Below are 21,026 nucleotides of genomic sequence, written 5' to 3' on the forward strand. Positions count from 1 at the left end.
ATACAGAAGTGGATGCTCACAGTCATCTATAGGATGGAACAGTTAGAAATACCATGACACCAGATAAAACATATCTGCCCAACTAAGCAGGCAGCATGTGTTGTGTGGCTGCAGAATGGACTGTAACACCCTGTGCCTAGAGCCTGACCGCCCTCCCAGGCTCCTGCCTAGCTGCACATGGATGCTGCATGGCTTCGTAGATTCGTGTTCTCTGTTGCTGTTTTCTAAAAACTATATTCTGAGATGACAAGATGACTGCATAGCAGTGGCATCACTGGGGACAGTCCAGGTTTGGACATTGCTAACCTGGAAACTAAGGTTAGAAATATGTAGATAATGAAACCACAGTGAAAATTCCACACCATGAAACTTTGTTTCTGGTGAAAAATTATTAAAAATAATTTGTAGAGTAACTGTGTATGTATAAGGTACAAATGAAACAGATTTTATGTGTAAAATTGGGTCCCATCTCCAAGATATCTCATTTTGTGTGTGTGTGTGTGTGTGTGTGTGTGTGTGTATGTATGTATGTATGTATACATGCATGTAAAATTATTTGAAAAAGAAGAGAAACAAAAAACAAAGTCAGGAAGAGTGCTGGTCCAAGCATTTCAGGTCAAGACTAATCTCTATTCACTGATAACAGGGATCTGAAGACAGGTTCCTGCTGGCTTCAGTCCTCTCGACCCCATCTTCCATGTGCTGGGATTGCATACATGCATTACCACACCCAATCCAGCTCTGGGTCAGAATGTACCTTTTATTCTATATATCAAAATGCAGAAAGGATTTTAACATTCCAGATGGGTAAGCAGGGAGGAATGAGAGTCTGAAGGGAACTGAATGTACCTCAGAGTCTGACTGGTGACCACGAGATGGGATTCCGTCATGCGGAAGATGTTGTGAATAGCTCGAGCAGCCAGTACTTGTCTCATTGCCTCATAAATCACTTCAGTTGTGCTGTCTGTCTTAACTGCCATTGATCCCAAAAACCGAACGATGAACATCTGCTGCAGAAGAGAATCTGCAAGAGAACATGCTGCCCTCAGCATCACGTGAACGCAGTGTGCTACCAACATCAAGAGCCTGCGTACAGGTGAAGACTTGGGCTGGCTTTCTATGGCTTTAACAAGCCCAGCGTTACAAAAGCTCTGACCCCTTACTGTCTGTATTTGTCTATGCAGCTTCAACAGACTCACCCTTGTTTTTCCAGCTACAAAATGCTGAGTGGTGACAGATGAACATCCTGTCACTCAGTCTCAGTGAGCCTTTCCTACTACCTCTCAGAAATTTGTGGGCCATTGAATAGTTATGAGAAATAAGATGTAATACTGGGCCACATTTGATCCATACATATTTTTATTACCACAGAGACAAAGTTACATCCTATAAATGAATGGAAAGATTGCTAATTTGTATTTATGTGTCTTTGGGACACCCTACCCTCAAGTGTTCAGAGTGGAGCCAAGGCATTGTGCGCTATTAAGCAAGTGTCCTACTCCTGGGCTACATCCCCAGCTCTCAGAAGTTGCACAGGCTGGCCTTGGACTTATGCTGTAGTCCAAAAAAGTCCTAAGCTCAGGACTTTTTTTTAAAAGCTATTTTTTCCTTATTTGTTATTGACTGATTGATTTACCAGGACATTTTCTTAAAGCTAACTTTTCCTTCCTTCCTCCCTCCCTCCCTTCCTGATGGTGTTTTGCCTCCGTGTATGTCAGTGTACCACATGCATGCAGTGCCCTTGGCGGCCAGAACAGAATATCTGTTCTCCTGGGACTGAAATGATGGCTTACTGTCAGCACCACGTGGGTACTGAACCCAGGTCTTTTGCGAGAACCACCAGTCCACTTAACCACTGAGCCATCTCCATACCTACCCACTCTCCCCTTGCTTACCCCCAACAGCTGGTACTACAGGCATTTGCCATAGGCCAGGCTCAGTGGGGGCATAGTCTAACAGTACTGAGCAACAACTGAAAGATGATTAGAAGACCCCCATCCTTGTTTACAAAACTAACATGCTAAAAACATGCTATACGTGGTCTTTTTAAAAATTTTTTCTTTCAAGACTGGTTTCTCTATGTGGCCCTGGCTAGCCTGGACTTGACTTTGAACTCAGAGATCTGCCTGCCTCTGCCTCCTGAGTGCTGGGATTAAAGGTGAGTGCCACCATGCCCAGGTCTGGAGTTAGTTTTACATAAATAGTTTTATTTGAGGCAGGATCCTGCCACATAGACTAGGTTGGTCTTGAACTCAGTGACTCCTGTCTCAGTCTTTTCAGTTCTGGGATTATCTTGCAAGTGCTTCAAATTACTGAAATTGTCCTGACTTGGATTTCAAAATCTGCTTCATAGCATTAGGTCTTGAATGCAGTGACCCTTCTGTCTCAGCCTCCCTAATGATGGGATTATAGATGTCTTCTATGACTTCAGCTAGGCATGGCCCAACACACCCAGCTGAATCTGAAATACTTGTGTGGACTATGCAAAGTCATCGAGGTACTTGGTGCTGTGCAGAGTCATTTCTAAAGCATAGTCTGTTAGTAAAACAAAAACTTAGTTTAGCCAAATCCTTTTTAAAGGTTTATTTTTGTTTATGTCTATAAGGTTTTTCTTATATGTATATGTGTATGTATATGTATGTGCCATGTGTGCCTGTGGAAGCCAAACAGTGTCAGATCTGAACTGGAGCTAAGGCAGTTAGTTATAAGCAGCTATACAGGTACTGGTAAGCAAACCCAACTTGCAGTCGGTCCTCTGCAAGAACACTAGATGCTCTTAACTGCTGAGTTTTTTCTCTAGCAATGTTCAAGTAGATTTAAAGTAATTTTTTAAGTTTCTGTGCACCTTGAGTGCCTGGTACATGTAAAGGCTGGAGGAGGGCGTGGGCGGGGTCCTCGGGTGCTGGTTGTGAGCTGCCATGTGGGTCATGGGAACTGAGAGCAACCCTGGGCCTCTCTATGAGCAGCAAACAACCCCTGAGAAACGACCCCTGAGAAGGACTCTTGGCTCCTGTAAACGCTTAAGTACTATTAAACTTGAGGGGAGTCATTAGAAAGAGTTTCATCCTAGAAACAATGTGAGATTCCCTTCAAGAAGCCATATTAGAGATCTTGCAAATGCTTCAAATTACTGAAATTGTCCTGGCTCGGACCTCAACATCTGCTTCATTGAATTCAGTGATCCTTCTGTCTCAGCCTCCTTAATGATGGGATTATAGATGTCTTCTGTCACTTCAGCTACCATGATTCCACTTTAATTATGATCATTTTTTCCTCTGAAAAATCTGCTCTATAGAAATCTAATAACAAATTAGATTTGATAGTGCCTCTGGGCAGGAGCTTCAAAAAGGGCACGGTCTGGCTAAAGCTAAAATAGCCTTCCTTTTTTGTCCAAGTTTTCACAGAACACGCTGGAGGGTCACGTCTGAGTTCTTACCTCTACCTTAGCTTTAGTACATGACTTCTCACCTTCAGGACCCTCTTCACTTGTACAGGCCAAAGAGAGCATGAGACTGGGCACTTACCTTCTGCTTCAGGGAACGCATCATCCTCCGTCTCACCAAAAGGGTTGGTGCGCCTAGGGGAACAGCCAGAGGTCAGCAGTCCTGACAGCTGCAGCTGGCAAGATGCTTAGCACCTGAGCTCTTGGTCAGGAGGGTATCACAGTAGCAGTCTGGTGGTGAGTAAAGACACAGACAAACTGGCGTTCATTTCCCCAAGACTGCCACCTCAGGTATTACCTGCCACCCCTGTTCTGGTCAAGGAATTCTGTTGCCGGAAGTACAATATCAAACTGAATGGGTGTCCCAGGCACAATCAGTTCCTCTGTTTCAGGAATGCTGGCTGTTGCTTTGGGAACAATCTTGTCATCTTCTATGTCTGAATTTTTTATGTTTTGACTAAAATATAAAAAGGGAGAAAAACTTGATCAAATTTTGCACTTGTTTAATGCTGCTATGACTTTTACATATTGAAATACAAAGGAGCCTCCAACTGCTCTCAGCCCATTCTACAAATAAACCTTCCACAACTGCACGTCCTTGCTTAGAGCCATTCACTTCTTCATGCTATAGTCAGTCCCAGCATTCTGAGCAGTGCGTTAGGACTTACATACTAATTTCTCCCTTAGAGATGGGTTTTTAGGACTGAGGCTACAGCCAGCTCACACTGACACATAGTAGGTACTGAAGACATGCTAGCTGAGAAAACAAAACATCTGGACCTGACATTTCACTGCAACCCAGCTGTAATTTTCTGAAAGTCCCCTCCACTCACTAGACCACCACTTGAGAGAGAAAGCAAACACACCACGTGTTCCTGCTCCTGTGAGTTCCATCCCGACGCTTAGCCAATTCTCCTTGCACCGGCTCCGTTATACCATTGTGCCAGCATTCCTCTGTCCCTTCTCTGAATTCTCTGATACTTTTCAATAAGTCACAGTACTTGGTCCCCTGTGCCTCCTGAGCACTGCACTGTGGCCCATCTGCAGCTAGAGACAGCGCCTGTAAAAGTAGTGTGCTTGCACGGTGAGGAGCCTGTCCTACACTGTCCTGCTGCTTCTCTTGAGGACAGAATGCTGTCATTTAACTTTACCCTTTAAAAATCCTTTTTAAGGTACAGTGCAAACTTTGAAGGGCACTGAATGTCACAACATTTCCATTCCTTACACAGTCTGGACCACAAAAGCCCTCCAGAATCTTTTCACTTGGTATTTTTACATCAGCATTTTCTGGTTTCTCAAACATGTCCTAACTGAATACTTTATAGGGACTGCAATGGCTACTTGACAGACTTCTATGCAGTGTTGCCCCTTTCTCAATCCTTTGGCTGTACACTGCCTGTAATCCCTGAGCAGGAATCACCAAGGCTTTTTGCAATGACTCAAATCCATCTGGTGGCCTTACCTCTCGTTCTTTCTCACAGACCAATGCCAGGTGCCTAAACCCTGAGAAGCTACACAATCAGAGTTTCCTAAGGACTGCCTGCCTTCTGGGCTATTAAGTATTTGTAGGACATCTGATGGAGTCCTTTCTACCATGCCACTAAAAGACACAGAGTCTTGATTTTAATATGCCCCTTGATGCCATTAATGCAACAAAAAGGCAAACCTCTCCTACCTAATTAACCACTTGAAAACTCCCACTGAGATAAAATGTAGGAGCTCTAGAATACATCCTTAAGCAGTATTCAGAGGAAAAGCTGTGTGCATGGAAATGCTCAGCTAATGGAGATGGGAAAACCAGGTGTGGGCGAGGATACCTGTAACTCCAGCACTTGGGAGAATGAGGCTAGCCAGATGATCTGATGTGACTCTCCCCATAACCCCACTCCAACTAAGAGCAAACAGAAACCCCAAATAGTCAATGCTAATACATGACATAAGGCGTGTTATAAGAATTACAGAAATGCAGTAAAGTAAGTGGAAACCTGGATGCACTTGTGAACCTATGCGTGTGCAGAGAAGGCTGAGCCCAGACCATGGACACACAGAAGGTGACACAGCTACAGTACCATGATGCTCACACAGCTGCAGGAGGGTCTGTCGTGTGGCTATGGCCCTGGACAATCAGGTCTGAATACTGATTCCACCTCTCTCTGTGCTGTGAGTGTGGGCACATTACTACCTTTTCCGGCTATAACTATTGCGTCTGTTGCACAGGGTGCAGTGGAATCTGTGGAGGGTTGGTTGTGAGAACTCGGAAGAATTCACTTCAAATCTCTAATACAGCGTGGCTCCGCACAGGCTAATTTCTCCTCGTCCTTGCTTACCTGGAGCAGGAGCTTTCTTGTTTCTTCCCAAAGCTTGTAATTGGAGTCACCGCCTGAAGAGCCGTCTGATTCAACTTGATGGCTACTGCCTAAAGGTAAGCCACAGGAGACATGCTCAGTCCAGGAATGGATGCCTCCTTGCAGGAGGAGTGCAAGTGGTTAAGTTACCTCTGGGTTGTCCGTCAGGTAGATCTGCCTGGAGATGTTGTTTACTGCACATATCCACTGTGGAGGGCATTAGAAAGAATACTGAATCTCTGTCTCTCTGAGACACACACAACACACACACACACACACACACACACGGACAGACGAACAGACAGGCATGAGTCGGACAAAGCTTTACCTCTTCATATTCCTTCCTGCTCTCTGCTTGGAGAATTATTCCCCTGAAACAAACAAGATATCAGGAACACAGGGCCTGGTAGAAGCAGAGTCCTTGGAAGAGGTAAGGCCATCGTGAAGGGGGATGCCTCCCAGGTCTCAGGACCTGAGGAATGTTCTTTATAGCAACTTGACCCCAGGAAAGCAGCGTTTTGGGATGGAAGGGAAATGGGGTTGCAGGCTGGCTCTTCCACCAGCGCACTGCACCATCTACCCTCAGCTTCCTCCTCTGCGTGAGAAGGTTGGACTTAACCCATCTAGCCTATGACTGTAGTGCAGACTGTCGGATCCTCTTCTTAGATGCTGACAGGAGAGTATTCATCCTTCTCAAAGATACAACTTGGTATCTAAGAACCGAGAGTCCATATGCTGAAGACATTCCACCTTCACAATGGCCGTACCCCTTTCAAGGACTCTGTTCCTTATAACTGTGGCAGAAGGAACACAGACACCATTTCTGTTTTGCATCTGAGGAGACCCAGGCCCAGGGATGCTCAGGAAGCAAATGGGGCCACTAGGACCTGGGCGTCTCAGCTGTGAGCCACTGGCCATGGTTAGAGGAAGGACAGTATCCAACTAACTGCTCTACTGACTTGGGGAGGGATGGCCCCGGGTTCCCACTCTTTCACCACCACCTTGCGGGATTTTCTTGGCTTTGGAACTCTGAACACAAACCACTGTTGCACACCGAGAGGAGCCACCGGGATGGAATCTACCGTGGTAACTCTAGGCTACCACATTTTGAGGTATGACCTCTTTAGGCCACTAAGGTCCCCAGGTGTGAGGACCTCGTGATTAAGTGTCATGTCTGTAGCAGACTGTGCTGTTCACACTTCTTGTCCTGATATAAAATGGCTCCTTGGGTAGCCTCCTTCCTGCTCTCCTTAGCCTTGCCCCTAAGAAACAGGAGTCACAGCTTTCTCACTTCTACCTCTGCTGACAAGCATCTGCTTCTACATGTGTTGGATATACACATATGTGTCTCCTTCTAAAACTGAGAGCTGGCTTCTCACAGGGGCTCCTGAATACGGCGAGCTGGACCAGAAACCACCTGCATCTATTTAGAGAACAGAAAACCATTCTCTGGAGGAATAAGGCCTGGAGTGTGGCCTCTCCTGAGGAGGACTGGCACATGGGAACTAGAGCTAGCAGCCTTCAGGAAGGGCACTTCCTACACTGTCCTCCCAAATAAGCTATGAGGCATACGGTTTGCCACTGGGCGTGGAGATCTGGAAGCAGTATCGCCGGTCTTCACAATCTACCGCCATCACAGAGCAGTTGTCCAGGTCCTGAATCAGGCCTCCAGCCACAGCGCCCCTGGGCTGGCACATGAGGTTCCCGCCTTGGGTGAAGAAGTACAGCCTCTCCCACGTGGTGGTGACCAGTCCCGTCTTGCTGTGGGAATTGTATGTGAAGGTCCATTAACACTAGGGCACGGGGACAGCAACCCCATACCATCTGCCTGTTCTTAGGAACTGGCAGCATTTTAGAAATGCCTTTGCATTAAAAGGAAACCTTAAAACTCTCTTTGTGACTAGTGACAGAAATACCTTTTGTTTGAGTCAGGGGAAGACGAGGTTCCACTCCATGAGGAAGAACAGCACCAATGCCAGCTATGCAGGCACGGATGCTTACCCCTCCCCACCCTTGGCTTCCAACCAATGCCAGCTATGCAGGCACGGATGCTTACCCCTCCCCACCCTTGGCTTCCAACCAATGCCAGCTATGCAGGCACAGATGCTTACCCCTCCCCACCCTTGGCTTCCAAACCCACCAGCCTTAACTATAATCTGTCCTTCACAATTAGGAACTGAAAACCAGTTATCATTTCTCTGGGATATAGTACTGAATTATACTGACTCTACCAGTCACCAGGGTCACACTGCCTTTCCCCCAATCCTGTGGTCTCTAACTGGAGGGCATTCTCATTTGGTGTACTGTGTATAAGAGAAAAATACAGCTTCTTGGCAAAAGCATCAAAATTTTGTGGATTTTTTCCCCCTACAGAACTAATGGGGATAGTCTCACACAGATTAGCCTGGGAGAGGTACCACATGCAGAAAGAGCTAGCCATTACGTCAGATAAGCTGAATGGTAGGAACATTTGGTTTCATGTTTTCTAAATAGAATGTATATACAAGGCACTATGTGTCTTGTTTCAATAATTTTTTTAATGGCAATTGTTAACCTTGGAGGGGTCCCAACACACTAGAATGTCATTCAATAGGAAGTAGGTGCCTCAGACAGAGGTCATCTACATCTCAGCCAAGTCAGCCACCAATACCAACACTCCCCATACTCGACCCCCCCCCCCCCCAGCCTCTTAGGGTCTGGAAGCAGTTACACCTGACAGTCTCTTATTCCAGATGGACATTTAAAGACAAGACCATGACAGGCAGGATTTAATCCGGAGGGACTTAACTGACCATGGCTCTGTGGCACTGCTCCTACTCTCCAGCCAGCAGGGGCAAAGGGCTGTAACTCAGTAGTTGGAGTGAGAACATCTAAGTGACCATGACACCTAAACAAGGGTGGCCTGCAACACGTGGAGTCAAGGGCACTGACCCCAGGTCCTTATGGTTGGGTTCTCGGCCACTGCTCAGTGCAGCTTGGAACCTGGGCCCCAGAAGCTTCCCAAGTCAGGCAGGAGTGGGAGTCCATCCTTTGCTGACTACTGCTACACAGAGCCTCACTGGCAATGCGAGCGATGGCTTCTGGGGCTACTTCCCAGGGAAAACAAACTGCATGGCACTCTCACTTTCTGAGATTGAGGTAACCAGTCTTCTGGATGAGGTTCCTGTTGATCTGCGCTGTGGCCACATCAATGTCCGGAGTATAAACAGATTCACTGACTGAAAGCAGCTCTTGCTGGGACACCCGCATCTTGTCTGCCTCAGCTTCCAGTTCCACCTGAATGCTTAAGACAGAAGGTTTCAGGTCAGCCACTCTCCACAGGCTGACTCACCACTCCTAAGCCACGGTGGCAGGGTCTGCCTCACCCACCGAAGCATCCTATATTACAGATGGAGCCACCAGTTTCCCATGAAGCCACAGCTCTTTACCTTTTTTACTAATGCCCAGAAAGCTCCATTACCAGAATTGACGTAAGCCCACCATTCTAGAACAACACTGGTTCAGGGGTACCACATTCATTTATCTGATGCAGATCTTAGGAACTGCACTGTGAGCCTGTCCTCAGGGTCCAAGTATAGGTAGCCTATCAAAGTCCCTCCATCCCAAGGAAAGGAAGGGAACAGTGCCTAACTCAGGCTTTGAGAAGACTCTGAGAGAGAGGAATGGCCAGGAAATATGAAGGTACAATGGTAACTCAAGGCCAAGGCTTGTCCTAAGACAGTCATAATATGCCCTGAGATGGTTCAGGCTCACTGGTCAAGGACTGCTCACAGAGGGTAAGGGAGCCAATGACCAGGCTCTGGTGTGACAGTCCTGGCCTCACATGCACATACGCTGATGTATAGAAAACTTGGAACTTTTGCATGAAACAGGCGACTCAGACTCTCCGTACTGGTAACTGGCGTAGGTTGTAAAGTCTAGGACAGAAATCCCCAGATGGCCCACATATCTGAGAACGCGCACTAGAGATAAGGAGACCCACTTCACACGAAGTTACACGAGAAAACAGCTATGGCAGTCAGGAGTGAGACAGACATGTGCAGCAGAGTCACAACATCCAGTTTCTCAAGGGCAGAGCTCAGGATTTCCTCTTCTCTAAGCCCGGACATTCCACCCAGCTCTCAAGTTTGCCTAGGTGAGAGTTCAGCTCTTCTGACATCTGAACAGACCAGGTACTGGTGTGACAGGTACTCCTCTACTGAGATGGTGGGACTGGCACTAACAATCAAACCTCACTGGCATAACCTGGTATTCATTGCCAAGGTGAGGAAGGGTTTGCATGTGTGTACGTGTGTGTGTGTGTGTGTGTCACCATGTAAAGCAGGCTGGCCTCAAACTCACAGAGTTTGCCTGCCTTTGCCTCCTCAGTACTGGGATTAAAGGTGTTTATCACCGTGCCCTGGCAAGGTGGAGACTGGAGTAGGACAGCCACATACAGGATTCTTGGGGCCATCTGTGGACAGACCCACTGAGGTCCTTCAGATTGTGTGGAGAGAGTCGTCTTTTGGAAGGAGTGTGTCCTCAGAGAGAGACAGGCTCAAGTGCAACAGTATGACACGGGGCACACTATTCTGGTTTTAGTAGCTGCTCTGCTCTCCCCCAGCCCCATACAGATAGCCTCAAAATCCTACACCAATCAGAAATTTCCAAGACCCCAAAGAACAGAGTAGAAAAATAACTGCTTCACCTGCAACTCTTCAAAGCTGGCTGGGTTTTTGTTTTGTTTTGTTTAAGTATTTTTCTAACTTGCACATAGAAATATATTACCTTGGGGTTAAGGTAAAAAAGCCTAAAGCTCTTCAGGGTGGCTGAAACCATGCTGCCTTGTCCAGCCCTCAGCTGAGTTCTGAAAACATGTGAGCACCTAGGCTACCGAGTCCCCCCTGCAGTAATGCAAGCTGTAGTGCCAGCACCAGACAGTGCCTGAGGCCTCCTGTGGGTGGGTGGCACCTGCACACAGTGTGGCAGCACAAGATCCTCCTGCCTGGAGAACACTGCTGGTGTTCAAGTGCTAACGTCACGCATGGTGATGCATGCACACCTCTAATCCCAGCACTCAGGAAGCAGAGGCAGGCAGATCTGAGTTTGAGGCCACCCTAGTTCATATGGTGAGTTCCAGGCCAGTCAGGATTACAAAATGAAGCCCTGCCTAAAAAACAAAACAGAGAAACTTCATACTTAGAAGACGAGAGAGAACAGGCCCTCTTACAGAATGGCAGGTTCTGTACTGTGCTCTTAATATTCCCCAGGACGAACCATCTACACAGGAAGGAAGTGATGTGGATTTCACAAACTGCTCTCTGGCATCACTAAGTCTGACCTGTGTCCCTCCCTGCTGCTGGATACTAGGCAAGCTCAGGGCTTGGTACTGGTTCTTCAGGGTTTACCTTCATGTTCTGAGCCTCTGATGGACTCGTGCCTGACTAAATTCCTCCTGGCCCTTTTCAGCTATCAGGGATGTAACAGCATCAGGAACACGTCCCCATTTCCACCTGAAGATTCCACAGCCATCATTTCCACTCTGTGTATTTCCCTCTTTGGAGGCAGGGTGAGAGGTTCTGAAAGGGTCTCATGTGCTCCAGGCTGGCCTTGAACTCTGGCCTTCCTGTCCCCTCCTCCTGCCATTTTTTATCTCTTAAACTATAGCACCCCCTCCCCAAACCCAACCCACACATGAGTCTGCACAGATACTGAGTGACACATCCATGCTCTGGTGAAACTAGTCTGCAGGTGTGGTCCATGAGCCACCGCACTCTCGTCACAGGGGTCAGGGAAGGGGACAGGGGCAGGAGCCAGGAGCTGGGGCAGCACAGGTAAGACCATCGAGGAAAGTGATGGGGGTTTGAAGTGTGCACTCCATGGCTGCACCACAGCTCACTGAAGTAACTGTGAAGGCTAGGGTAAACTAGTACGACAGCTAGAACTTCCTGAAAAGTTAAAGCACTTCTGGTTGCTGATCCCATAATCCCAGAGAGAAAGTTAACCTCCACCTCTCACAAGCTCAGAGCATGTGTCACCCACACATCAGCAAAAGCGATTCTGACACCAAAAGTGCCTGGACTCCATGGGAAATACAAGTTTTCATGTTGGGAGAGCCTGGCCTGCTACAGGGTAATGGGGCTCTGTTGACCTCTGAAGACAGAAGCCTCCCCCACCTCCCAGAAAGGCTGACTCACTGGGAAGACAGAAGGAACCCAGGCCTCGCCTGAGAGCAGCATTACCTCTGAACCATGTCTTTAACGGATGATAAGAAACCGTCCATGCTTTTGGAGAACATCTCTGCTCCTCTCTTGAAAAAGTTGATCTGAAAGATACAATTGCAGTACTCTGTACATCAGCTGGAAAGGTAAGTGGCCCTAACTCTAAGACCTTGTGGGACAACTGAGGGTCGCCAGCGCCTCCTGCTGGTAATCAGGCAGCATCTCTCCATCGCCTACCTCCAGCACACTGGTTGAGAAGGCCCAAGTTTCTCAGTGGAGAAGGTGGAGCCTGACAACCTTGTGGAGGCTTCTTCAGGAGACTGAGGGATGCTCAGGCGCAGCAGCACACGGACAAGCATCTGATGAAGTACAGCATGAGATGCCTGCCCTCGCTGAGGGCTACCATCTATCTGCCTGAGCACACTCACTGCATACACGGACAGATGGTGAACTGAGCTAGAGAGCCCAGTTTTAAGAGCCTCTTCTAACCACAGCACTAGAGGGGATCTGGCACCAAGCAGCTGCTAAAGTAGGTGAGGCAGTCTGCTCCTCAGGGTTCTGAGATGGATGCTTTCTCTGCCTATGGGGAGTGGTACCCCGAGGACCTGGGAAGTTGGAATGAAACTGCAGGTTTGGTGCTGAAGGAAGGACTACTTGCTTGATTTCCTAGGTCTGGGTGCCAACACATGTGCCAGGCCAGGCATGGGAGAGAGATGGTAAGAATGCAGCTGCCCAGCCTGAAAAGCTCAGCCTCCCTCTCTTGTGAAGACTTTCCCAGCTGTGACACAAGCCCGCAAAGACAGGAACACCTTAGCCTTGGCTCGTCTGGAAGCGGAGTGTGGCCTGAGTGGTGTTATCAGCAGTGTTCGGATATTCTTCTCTCTAATCTGAGAACCCAGGAATGTGTGCACCTGTCCTTAGGTCAGGGAGGGTATGGACAGCCAATGAACACGATTATCCCCACGCGGTAATACACATGTGGGAGGCTCTGGCCTGCTGACCTCTAATTCAGCTTAACATTGTAAATCCATTCCAATCCCTGCAACATCAAATACCAAACGATACTCATCAGTTAGTTTTCATCTTTTAAATCAACCTTTGGCATTTCTAATGGCTCAGCATCAGGGTTTCTTGTCCTTCCCTGCTGACCTCCTTTGGAGCATTGCTTTAAGCCTCTGACTTGCTCTCCAGTTACTGTGAGCTCTCTGGGGCGACCCAATCCCAAGCACAGAATAAATGGCCGGGCTTTACAGCCCCACTGCCTAGGGCTTACCCTGTCAATACACATGAGAGGTCACTTATACACGCCAGGATTTCACAGGACTGTTGAGATGGCTCAGAGCACCTGTCCCACGTCTGCAGGACTCACATGATAAAAGGAACTGATTCCTGAAGTTGTCCTCTTACTTCCACATGCATGCCAGGGCATGTGCAAGCTCCTCTCTCTACACACACACACACACACACACACACACACACACACAACACAGAGTGTGATTTTTGGAAAACCCATACAACTGATAAAAACCTTCATCCTGAGGCTTCGGAACTAAAATCAATTTCAAGCCTATGTTCTGAGGACCAGAGAAGCCACAGCAGGTGCAACCCACGTCCCTAAGCAGGAGACAAAGTCTGGGCAGTCTACCAAGCGGGCCTGCCAACAGCTGCGTGCAGTGCTCACACACCATCAGCTAGCATAGATGGTGCCCATAGGCTGATACCTGAGGGCCGAGGCACAGCACATACTTCTGAGTCACACAACAGCTCACAGCGTCACGCAACACTCAGCCAAGAGAACCCTAGCTGTGTCTCGAATGAGGAGAGTTTCCAGGTGAAACACAAAACGCCTCTCCCGTCTTCTGCCACAGCACCTGATGGTACAGCCCCGCCCTCCCAGGCCGGGGTTGCATGTGTGCCAGCACTGAACTCTCCTCTTCCCTCCTGGAGCCAAACTACAATCATTTAAAAAGCTTGGCTAGGAGTGCTGGTGTAGTCAGTCCTCGGCTGGGAGAAAGCACGGAACCAGCTGGCCATATTCCTTGGGTGCTGTGAAACTGTCCACCACCAAGCAAGCTCTGCAGACTGAGACAATATACAAATCTTCCCTCTCCATGTTCCTGGGCTTGTGAGTAAGCAGGGATTACTGCCCCAGCAAGGGCTGCCAGGCAGGAACGGCACACAGGACATAATCACAGAGCAAAGAGCATAGTTCTCTAATATGGCTAGGCCAGTTGTCGGGTCCAGGGTGTAATAAAGGAGGGACAGAGAGTCAGCACGGTGCCCACTGTGTGGGAGCTAGGTGGCTCTGCCGAGGGCTGAAGGCCCAACAGGACAGTACTTAGTTTTGGATAACCCAGCTTTATTCAAATGACAGAGAGGCTAGATTGCCCTATTGAAGTTAATACCTCTGCAGGAATAAGCTAACTTCAGTGAACTCCCCATTCAATATGTAGCAACTACATCAGGAAAACAGACAGTTGTGTCTGGCTACTTAAAGATGCCCAGACACACACCCCCTTCCCCTTAGTGAAGCTGATGTATTTCTTTTGAAATATATGTAATTTAAAATGCATACAGAAGCCAGAGATGCTCATGTGTGTTCAATTGGTAACAGGTCTTAGAAACATTTTGTTCCTTCTCCTCATTTTCGGTTCATAGATTATCAAATGACCTAAGATTCTGGGTGCATTTGTCTTGTACAACGTAAGGGCTGAGAGTCACCGAGGGCTAAAGCAGGGAAAACTCATGCTGGCCCCTGCCACTCGCCTGTGCCATGGCAGCTGGGTCAATATCCTTAAACTGGAGCATCTCTAAGACAAGGATCAGCAGATCACTAACTAGGAGGGAAGATGCTGACTGAGTGCCCCCTCCCCCACCACCTCCCAGGACTTCAGAAAGCACAGGTACAATTCCCCCGGCCCTGGGAGGGAAGCACACTCAGTAACTTCAGGGGCATGCCGTCTGCACATGAGCCAGCCAGGGTGAGCCTGACAGTGCAGAGTAGGAAAGGAACATGCACAGCCCGGCTCCTGGGGTGAGCCTGGGGTGCCGTTGTGAAGGCAATGTGGATACACCGGGCTCTGCACCAGCCATGTGGCCTTGGCAGAAAGCAGAACCAGGACTTGCTTTCTTGGAAGGCAGGCAGGCTCTTCCCTGAGGGAGGCTTGGGAGGAGGCCATAGCTTCCTGAACATATGGCCTCACAGGCCGAGCCCAGCTGGAAGCTCTGGTAACAGTTGAGCCCTAGGAACTTTCCCAGGGTATTGTGCATCTGTTGCCATGACGAGGCTCCCATTTCTCCTGATGGCTGCTTTGGGGTTTCCTCTCATGGGAAGGGGCTCCCCTACCTGTCCGTGGGCAAAGCCTATCAAGGGTTCCATCATGGCCGCCCGCTTGCGGTACTGCAGTGCGTTGAGTGCGCAGTAGTACTGAAGGGATGAGAGGTGCTGTTTCCGCCGGGCAGCTGCCACCTCTTTCACAATTTCCATCTTCATCTGGGAAGAGGGAAAGGGAACCCAAGTTGCTCACAGGGTCTAGGAATTTTGCCAGAGCACAAACCTTCAGACATAGTTGGTTGTTCATCATAAACATTTTCATGACCAGCAGAATGGCACAGAGAGAAGGTTCCACCTTAACTTAAAAAGGAGCCCCAATGAAATCACAACAGGACAGCACCCCAGTCCCCGAGACTGTATGAGGCAAAGCCAATACCCTGCAAGTGGCAGTGCTCAATGATACTCTTTGGGAAAATGGTTCAGCAACAAGTACCAAAGCCACACACGCTTGGTCCATGCAAAAGTCTATATATAGTCCCAGGAGATAATTCAGCTCAAGGGAATCACGAGTGGAAGTAACAAGTGTGTGCATGAAGACAGATTCCGGTGCCTGGGATAGTGAAACATCAGCTGGCAGCTAAATGGGAGCTCAAGAGACTGATGAGTACGGGGGTCAGACAGCAGGACAGAGCACCACAGAGAAGTCAATCAGCACACAATTAGAATTTACAGTGGCTCCGAAACAGTGCACAGAATTGTGATGAGCTGTACACACGAGGTGCAGAAGAATGTGAAGGTCCAGACTCAGGAAAAGGGCAGAGCTCCACCACACAGCAGCAATGCCACAAGCTCACAGAAGTCACAGGAGGAGCTGAGGTCCATGACGGGACTGAAGGAACACTCACCTTCTCGTTCTCCTTCTTCTTAGGGAGCCTGCTATACTTTGCCATTGACTGGTCGTGCTCTAAAAATAAAAGACATTTGAGCACCAGGAAGGGTCAAAGGGCAAGAAGAACGGTTGTCTAGCCTGCCCCCACGACACTCATGCACAGCCGAAGCCCATGCACCAAAAATGAAAAGATGCCTACCGTTGCTGGCAAGTCCAAAGAGATCCTTCAAAGTGCTGACTTCTGAACAAAGGAAAAGAAAAGATGTCAGAGCAGAAGAGCTGGAGCCATGTGAAGAAGCCAGGGCACATGCTCTGTCCACAGCCCCTCGCTCCTCAGCTCCCACAGACCCTGGCCTAGTGGCTACCATCACACTTCACCCCCGGGGTCTGTAAGGGAGATGGACTCCTGGGGCTGGGTGGACAGGACATGGTCAGGTACTTATCCTGGAAGTTTAAGCTATACTGGCCTATAAGCCCTCAAGTGTCTTAGGCCATCTTCCCTTACATTTCCTGTTGCCACCACTGTAGAAACCTGACTTATAAATCATCAGTGGGCATGGTGCTGGTTCCAGAGAAAATGATACAAACTGGCACACTGCACAGCCACAAGCCAACACCAATAACCATGACCCCACAGCATGGCACCTCACCTGTCATGCACAAGATGACTTAATCCCCAAACCAAACTGACAGAAATGTCGCCAAGAGAATGACGACAGTGAGAGGAAACACTGAAGAACACAAAACACAGAGGAGACCCTGAAGGAGTGACAATTCCCACCTTCCTGACACAATCCACGCCAGTGTGGCAGACAAGAGAACACTTTACAGCTTCTATGCTGGTCTCACTCTCCCTGGGGCTGGGCTGCTCTTCCCTTCCCTCCCACATTTCCATTCTCTCTGCTTTTACTCCAATTAGAGTAGAGCTGTCTTCCAACAGCTTGCTAGTGTCTCCTGCTCTCCTCAGGTGTACTTCCACTGGGGCACAGATGATTGAAAGGCAGTAAAGTTGGCTGCGGTGGATGCTGGTATGATATGAGGTGGAGGCAGGAGGATCATGAGTTCAAGGCCAGCTTAAGCCAAACACTTATGGAACTGGAGAGACAGCTCAGTGGCTCAAAGCACTTACTGCTCGTTTAGAGGGCTCACTCAGGCTTGGTTCCTAGCACCTGGACAGGAGGTTCACAGTATCTGTAACTCCAGTTCCAGGGCTCTGACTCTGGAGACCCCAGGCACACGTATATCAGGAAAAGCATCCATATATAAATTCAAACTAATTTAAAATTAAACAGGCAGTAAGGTGTATGCTAAGGCACTATGTAAGCAGACTGCGACTGGATTCATATTTGGCTGGTGCCAAATGCTTCAAGTTTCTGTCTTTGTGTCATGATAACAGGGTGATTTGATTAGGTTTTCATAGATAAGAAATGTTTGTTTTTACTACTAATTAAACATTTTTATTCTCCTTTGCAAAAGAATGGCCACTGTAAGCAACTATAAACTCAAGACTGTAGGTTTCAGAAGTTGGTCAGGAAGGCTACTGTCACAAGGGCTGCTGGACATGCTGAGTCTAGGCTATGCACCCCGCTCCTCTGCTCCCAGACACACAGGACACAGACCTGCAGTCTGCCACATACATTACTTCTTTTTCCCTTTTGACTTTTTTGAGGTACGGTCTCATGTAACCTAGGCTGGCCTCATGTTTGGTCTGTGGCTGAAGATGACCATGAGCGGTTCATCTTCCTGACTATGTCTCGCAGGCACTGGGATGGCAGGTGTGCACCATCAAACCAGTTCATTACTTTGTACTTTTTAATTATGAAATATTAGGATTGTCAAGAAGCACTGGGCGGGGCTTAAAGCAGTGCAATCATTGTCACAACCTCAGGTGACACAAGGACAGCCAGCGGGAATTCCATTTTTAGTATTTGCCCATACATTTACTATAGCTTCTCTACCTAGAAGAGAACGTTAAGATTACATATATTTTAAAATAAAGTTATTATCTTTTATGAACATGTCTGTCTGTTTACCATGTACATGCCTGGTGCCCATGGAGGCCAGAAGGCAGTGTCAGATCTCCTGGAACTAGAGTCATAGACAGTTGAAGGTCACCATTTGGGTCCTGGGAACCAACCTGGATCTTTTGCAAAAGCAGCCAGTGCTCTTAACCACTGAGCCATTTCTTCAGCCCAATAGCATGTGTGTATGTGTATGTGTATTTTAAATTAAGGTTGTACTTTTCGGTTTTGTTTGCTTTTAGTCAGTTTTCTCAAATACAATTCTTTGTGTGTTTGTATGTTTTTCTTTTTTCTAATATGGAATGTTTCACAAATTCTCATGTCTTTGCACAGGGGTCATGCTAATCTTCTCTATTGTTTCAATAACCATACACAATTCTTTACTGTCTAAGTAATAAATGGAATTCAGGTCACCAGAATTAGAGCATTTTGATTCACTTTTCTATTACCAATTTTTCTCCAGACAATGAATTTGTACTCTTCATTTGGACTACTTCTGATTTCAAATACATCTAAAATTATGGTACAGTTCTCCTTCAGTTTAAGAACTGAATCCACTCAGAAGGCTACTCAGGAGGGAGGGTACCACTTATTAGACTTCCTCACTCAGCACTGAGCATGGGCTTCACAGGACTGTGCTCACAGGTGTACCCCAGGTGCTGCCCTGCCCTCAGCCTCCACAGGGAGCGCCTGGCACCGCCCATCCTCCTCTCTCCAAGCTTCCACCTCACAGTCCTCGTGCCCATCCTTCTCAAGAACAGCTGCCCCCACCCTGGCATCCCTATCTACCTGCCAACATCTACAGTGCACTCAGCCTCCAGCTCGGAGGCCCGAGACCCTCGGCCTCTGGAGTGCTTTCTCCAGTCTGTGGTCATCCTTCTGCAGCATGATAATGCTGCCCCTGTGTCTGTTTTGTTTGCCCATGGCCTCCCTCTGTTGAACCAGGAACGTACAGAATCAAGAAAGGTTTGCTGAATGAAGCTGCTTTAAAAGCATGATGGACAGCCTCGTGCTGGAAGGAGCGGATGCAGTAAGAATTACGGGTAGGTAAGCTAAGCTTCAGAAGGCAACTGCACTGCACCTGCTACTTTACCTGTGAGATCCTTCTCTCGAAACTGTATAACAGGGAGAACCATAGTGTCTGCCAGTTGCTTGGCCAGCTCTGTGTGGAGACCATTGAGCTGAAAGCAAAAGCACTGAGTTGAGAAAATTACACACATTAGTACCGACATGGCTGCACTTCAGCACGAGACTACCACAGATGCTCCTGTGTGCCCAAGGGGCTCATATGGATGTCCTCAACAGGAAATGAGACAGGCCTGGAAGCATGTTGATGAAGGCAGGGCTCCCAACTGTAGCATCAGTGAGGCTTGTTAAAGGCATCTCTGGCTCAGTAGGTCGTCTTTGCTCTCTGTATTCTCAGAGCAGGCGGCACCCTCCCAGAGCCCACACAGCACATTGGCTGGCACTGACTGCAGGCTGCTGGCAGGACTCTGTGGTTTGCCACCTCACCAGGCCTGTCAGCAATCTCGCTCACAAGGGCGATGGCCACACCAGAAAAACCAGCCTGCCTGGAACTGGTTAGGGTTGGCCCAACCTCACGCCCAGCAGAGGGCCAGTAGATCCTCAGAGGAGACAGAGGATGGTGCCATCTGTGTGCCAGCTTCCCATCGTGTATGCCATGAGCTTCCCTTGCCCTGTGAACTGGGGGTTATTTGCGATCCTCATTTGACTCAAGGCAAACAACTCTCTAAATTCAGATCACAAATAACTGGACAGGGGATGAAAACATGGCTAGGAGTGAACTCCATCTTTCTCCTCAGCCCAACACACACTGCTGCCCAAACTTCACAATCTACAGACTGGGCACCAGCGATGGCCAGGGAAGGGACTGTTCCTAGGAAGGTGACTAGGGGCAAGTAACTCAAGGTCACGTTTGGAGTCAGCAGTCGGCAAGGCTGTATTCAACAGTGAGGCTGCATGCGTACCACTGCCCCGTGCATAATGCACCTATCCTACAGGGTTTGCCCTCTGGGGTCACAGGTTAAAGGGCTATGGTCAAACCCTTTGCCAGGTCTGCAAACTCCATTAATGTCTATATCTCAGCCCAGCTGAAGGGTGGCAACATTCTTCTGAGAGGAATGCAAGAAGACAGCCATACTGCTAAGTGCCACTGGGGCTGGAGGGCTGGGGTTTTTCCTAGAATGATCACAGTAAGAAACTTAATGCTTTCCTCAACAGCTAACTGAACATCAACATGCACTCCTACTATGGTGACTCTGGGCTCAGGCAGGCACTAAGTAAACAGGAACATGATCATGCCAGACTCCTCCTGCCTGACCGTTCTCTTCCTAAAGGTGGGATTTGTGTCATTTGCCTTTTGTGTGACATGAGAGGTGCACAGGCCAATGATGTCTAAGGAAAGAACTCAGAGTCACAAGAAAGATCTCATTCCAAGACATCCTATTAAACGTGCCATATGCACCCCTCCTGCCTGCTCAGTCATTCTCCTTCCAGGGTTAGCTGGCTCATCTTTAAATTCGCCTGATTCTGGTATGGAGAGAGAAACTAACTCAGAAGCGACTCTTCTCATACCTCAACCCATTTGGAGCAGCTTAGACATCCGGAGGCTTGTGTGAACTCCGACCCTACAGGCCCCTTGACACTACCCGTGACTCATGCCCATCAAGAGATCCACACTACCTCCCAGAAGGCAGCGAGTAGCAACTGTAGGCTGGTGTCCTAGCCACTCTCCTGACAACCAGCCCGGTCCCCTCAGGAGCTCTCTCCTACCTATGGACACGTGGGACTGGGGGCCCTCAGGAGCTCTCTCCTACCTATGGACACGTGGGACT

At 48.4% G+C, this 21,026-nt stretch overlaps 1 protein-coding gene and 1 pseudogene across 3 annotated transcripts in view; both read right to left on the reverse strand.

The window, feature by feature from the left end:
• Nucleotides 1–21,026, reverse strand: part of Appl2 (adaptor protein, phosphotyrosine interacting with PH domain and leucine zipper 2) — a 47,995-nt gene that overhangs the window by 4,160 nt on the left and 22,809 nt on the right. For all 3 annotated transcript variants that reach the window (XM_021175189.2, XM_021175188.2, XM_029482513.1), the window contains 13 exons: nucleotides 19,265–19,352; nucleotides 16,350–16,391; nucleotides 16,167–16,225; nucleotides 15,334–15,480; nucleotides 12,009–12,091; nucleotides 8,912–9,070; nucleotides 7,360–7,548; nucleotides 6,116–6,158; nucleotides 5,938–5,994; nucleotides 5,770–5,858; nucleotides 3,741–3,899; nucleotides 3,525–3,577; nucleotides 850–1,024 (listed from right to left, as the gene is read on the reverse strand). In XM_021175189.2, the coding sequence (XP_021030848.1) occupies nucleotides 850–1,024; nucleotides 3,525–3,577; nucleotides 3,741–3,899; nucleotides 5,770–5,858; nucleotides 5,938–5,994; nucleotides 6,116–6,158; nucleotides 7,360–7,548; nucleotides 8,912–9,070; nucleotides 12,009–12,091; nucleotides 15,334–15,480; nucleotides 16,167–16,225; nucleotides 16,350–16,391; nucleotides 19,265–19,352 (1,343 nt within the window). The remainder of the gene's footprint in view (nucleotides 1–849; nucleotides 1,025–3,524; nucleotides 3,578–3,740; nucleotides 3,900–5,769; nucleotides 5,859–5,937; nucleotides 5,995–6,115; nucleotides 6,159–7,359; nucleotides 7,549–8,911; nucleotides 9,071–12,008; nucleotides 12,092–15,333; nucleotides 15,481–16,166; nucleotides 16,226–16,349; nucleotides 16,392–19,264; nucleotides 19,353–21,026) is intronic.
• LOC115032184 lies at nucleotides 18,463–18,558 on the reverse strand (annotated as a pseudogene).

This window comes from Mus caroli, chromosome 10 (genome assembly GCF_900094665.2).
Source record: "Mus caroli chromosome 10, CAROLI_EIJ_v1.1, whole genome shotgun sequence".
NCBI lineage: Eukaryota > Metazoa > Chordata > Mammalia > Rodentia > Muridae > Mus > Mus caroli.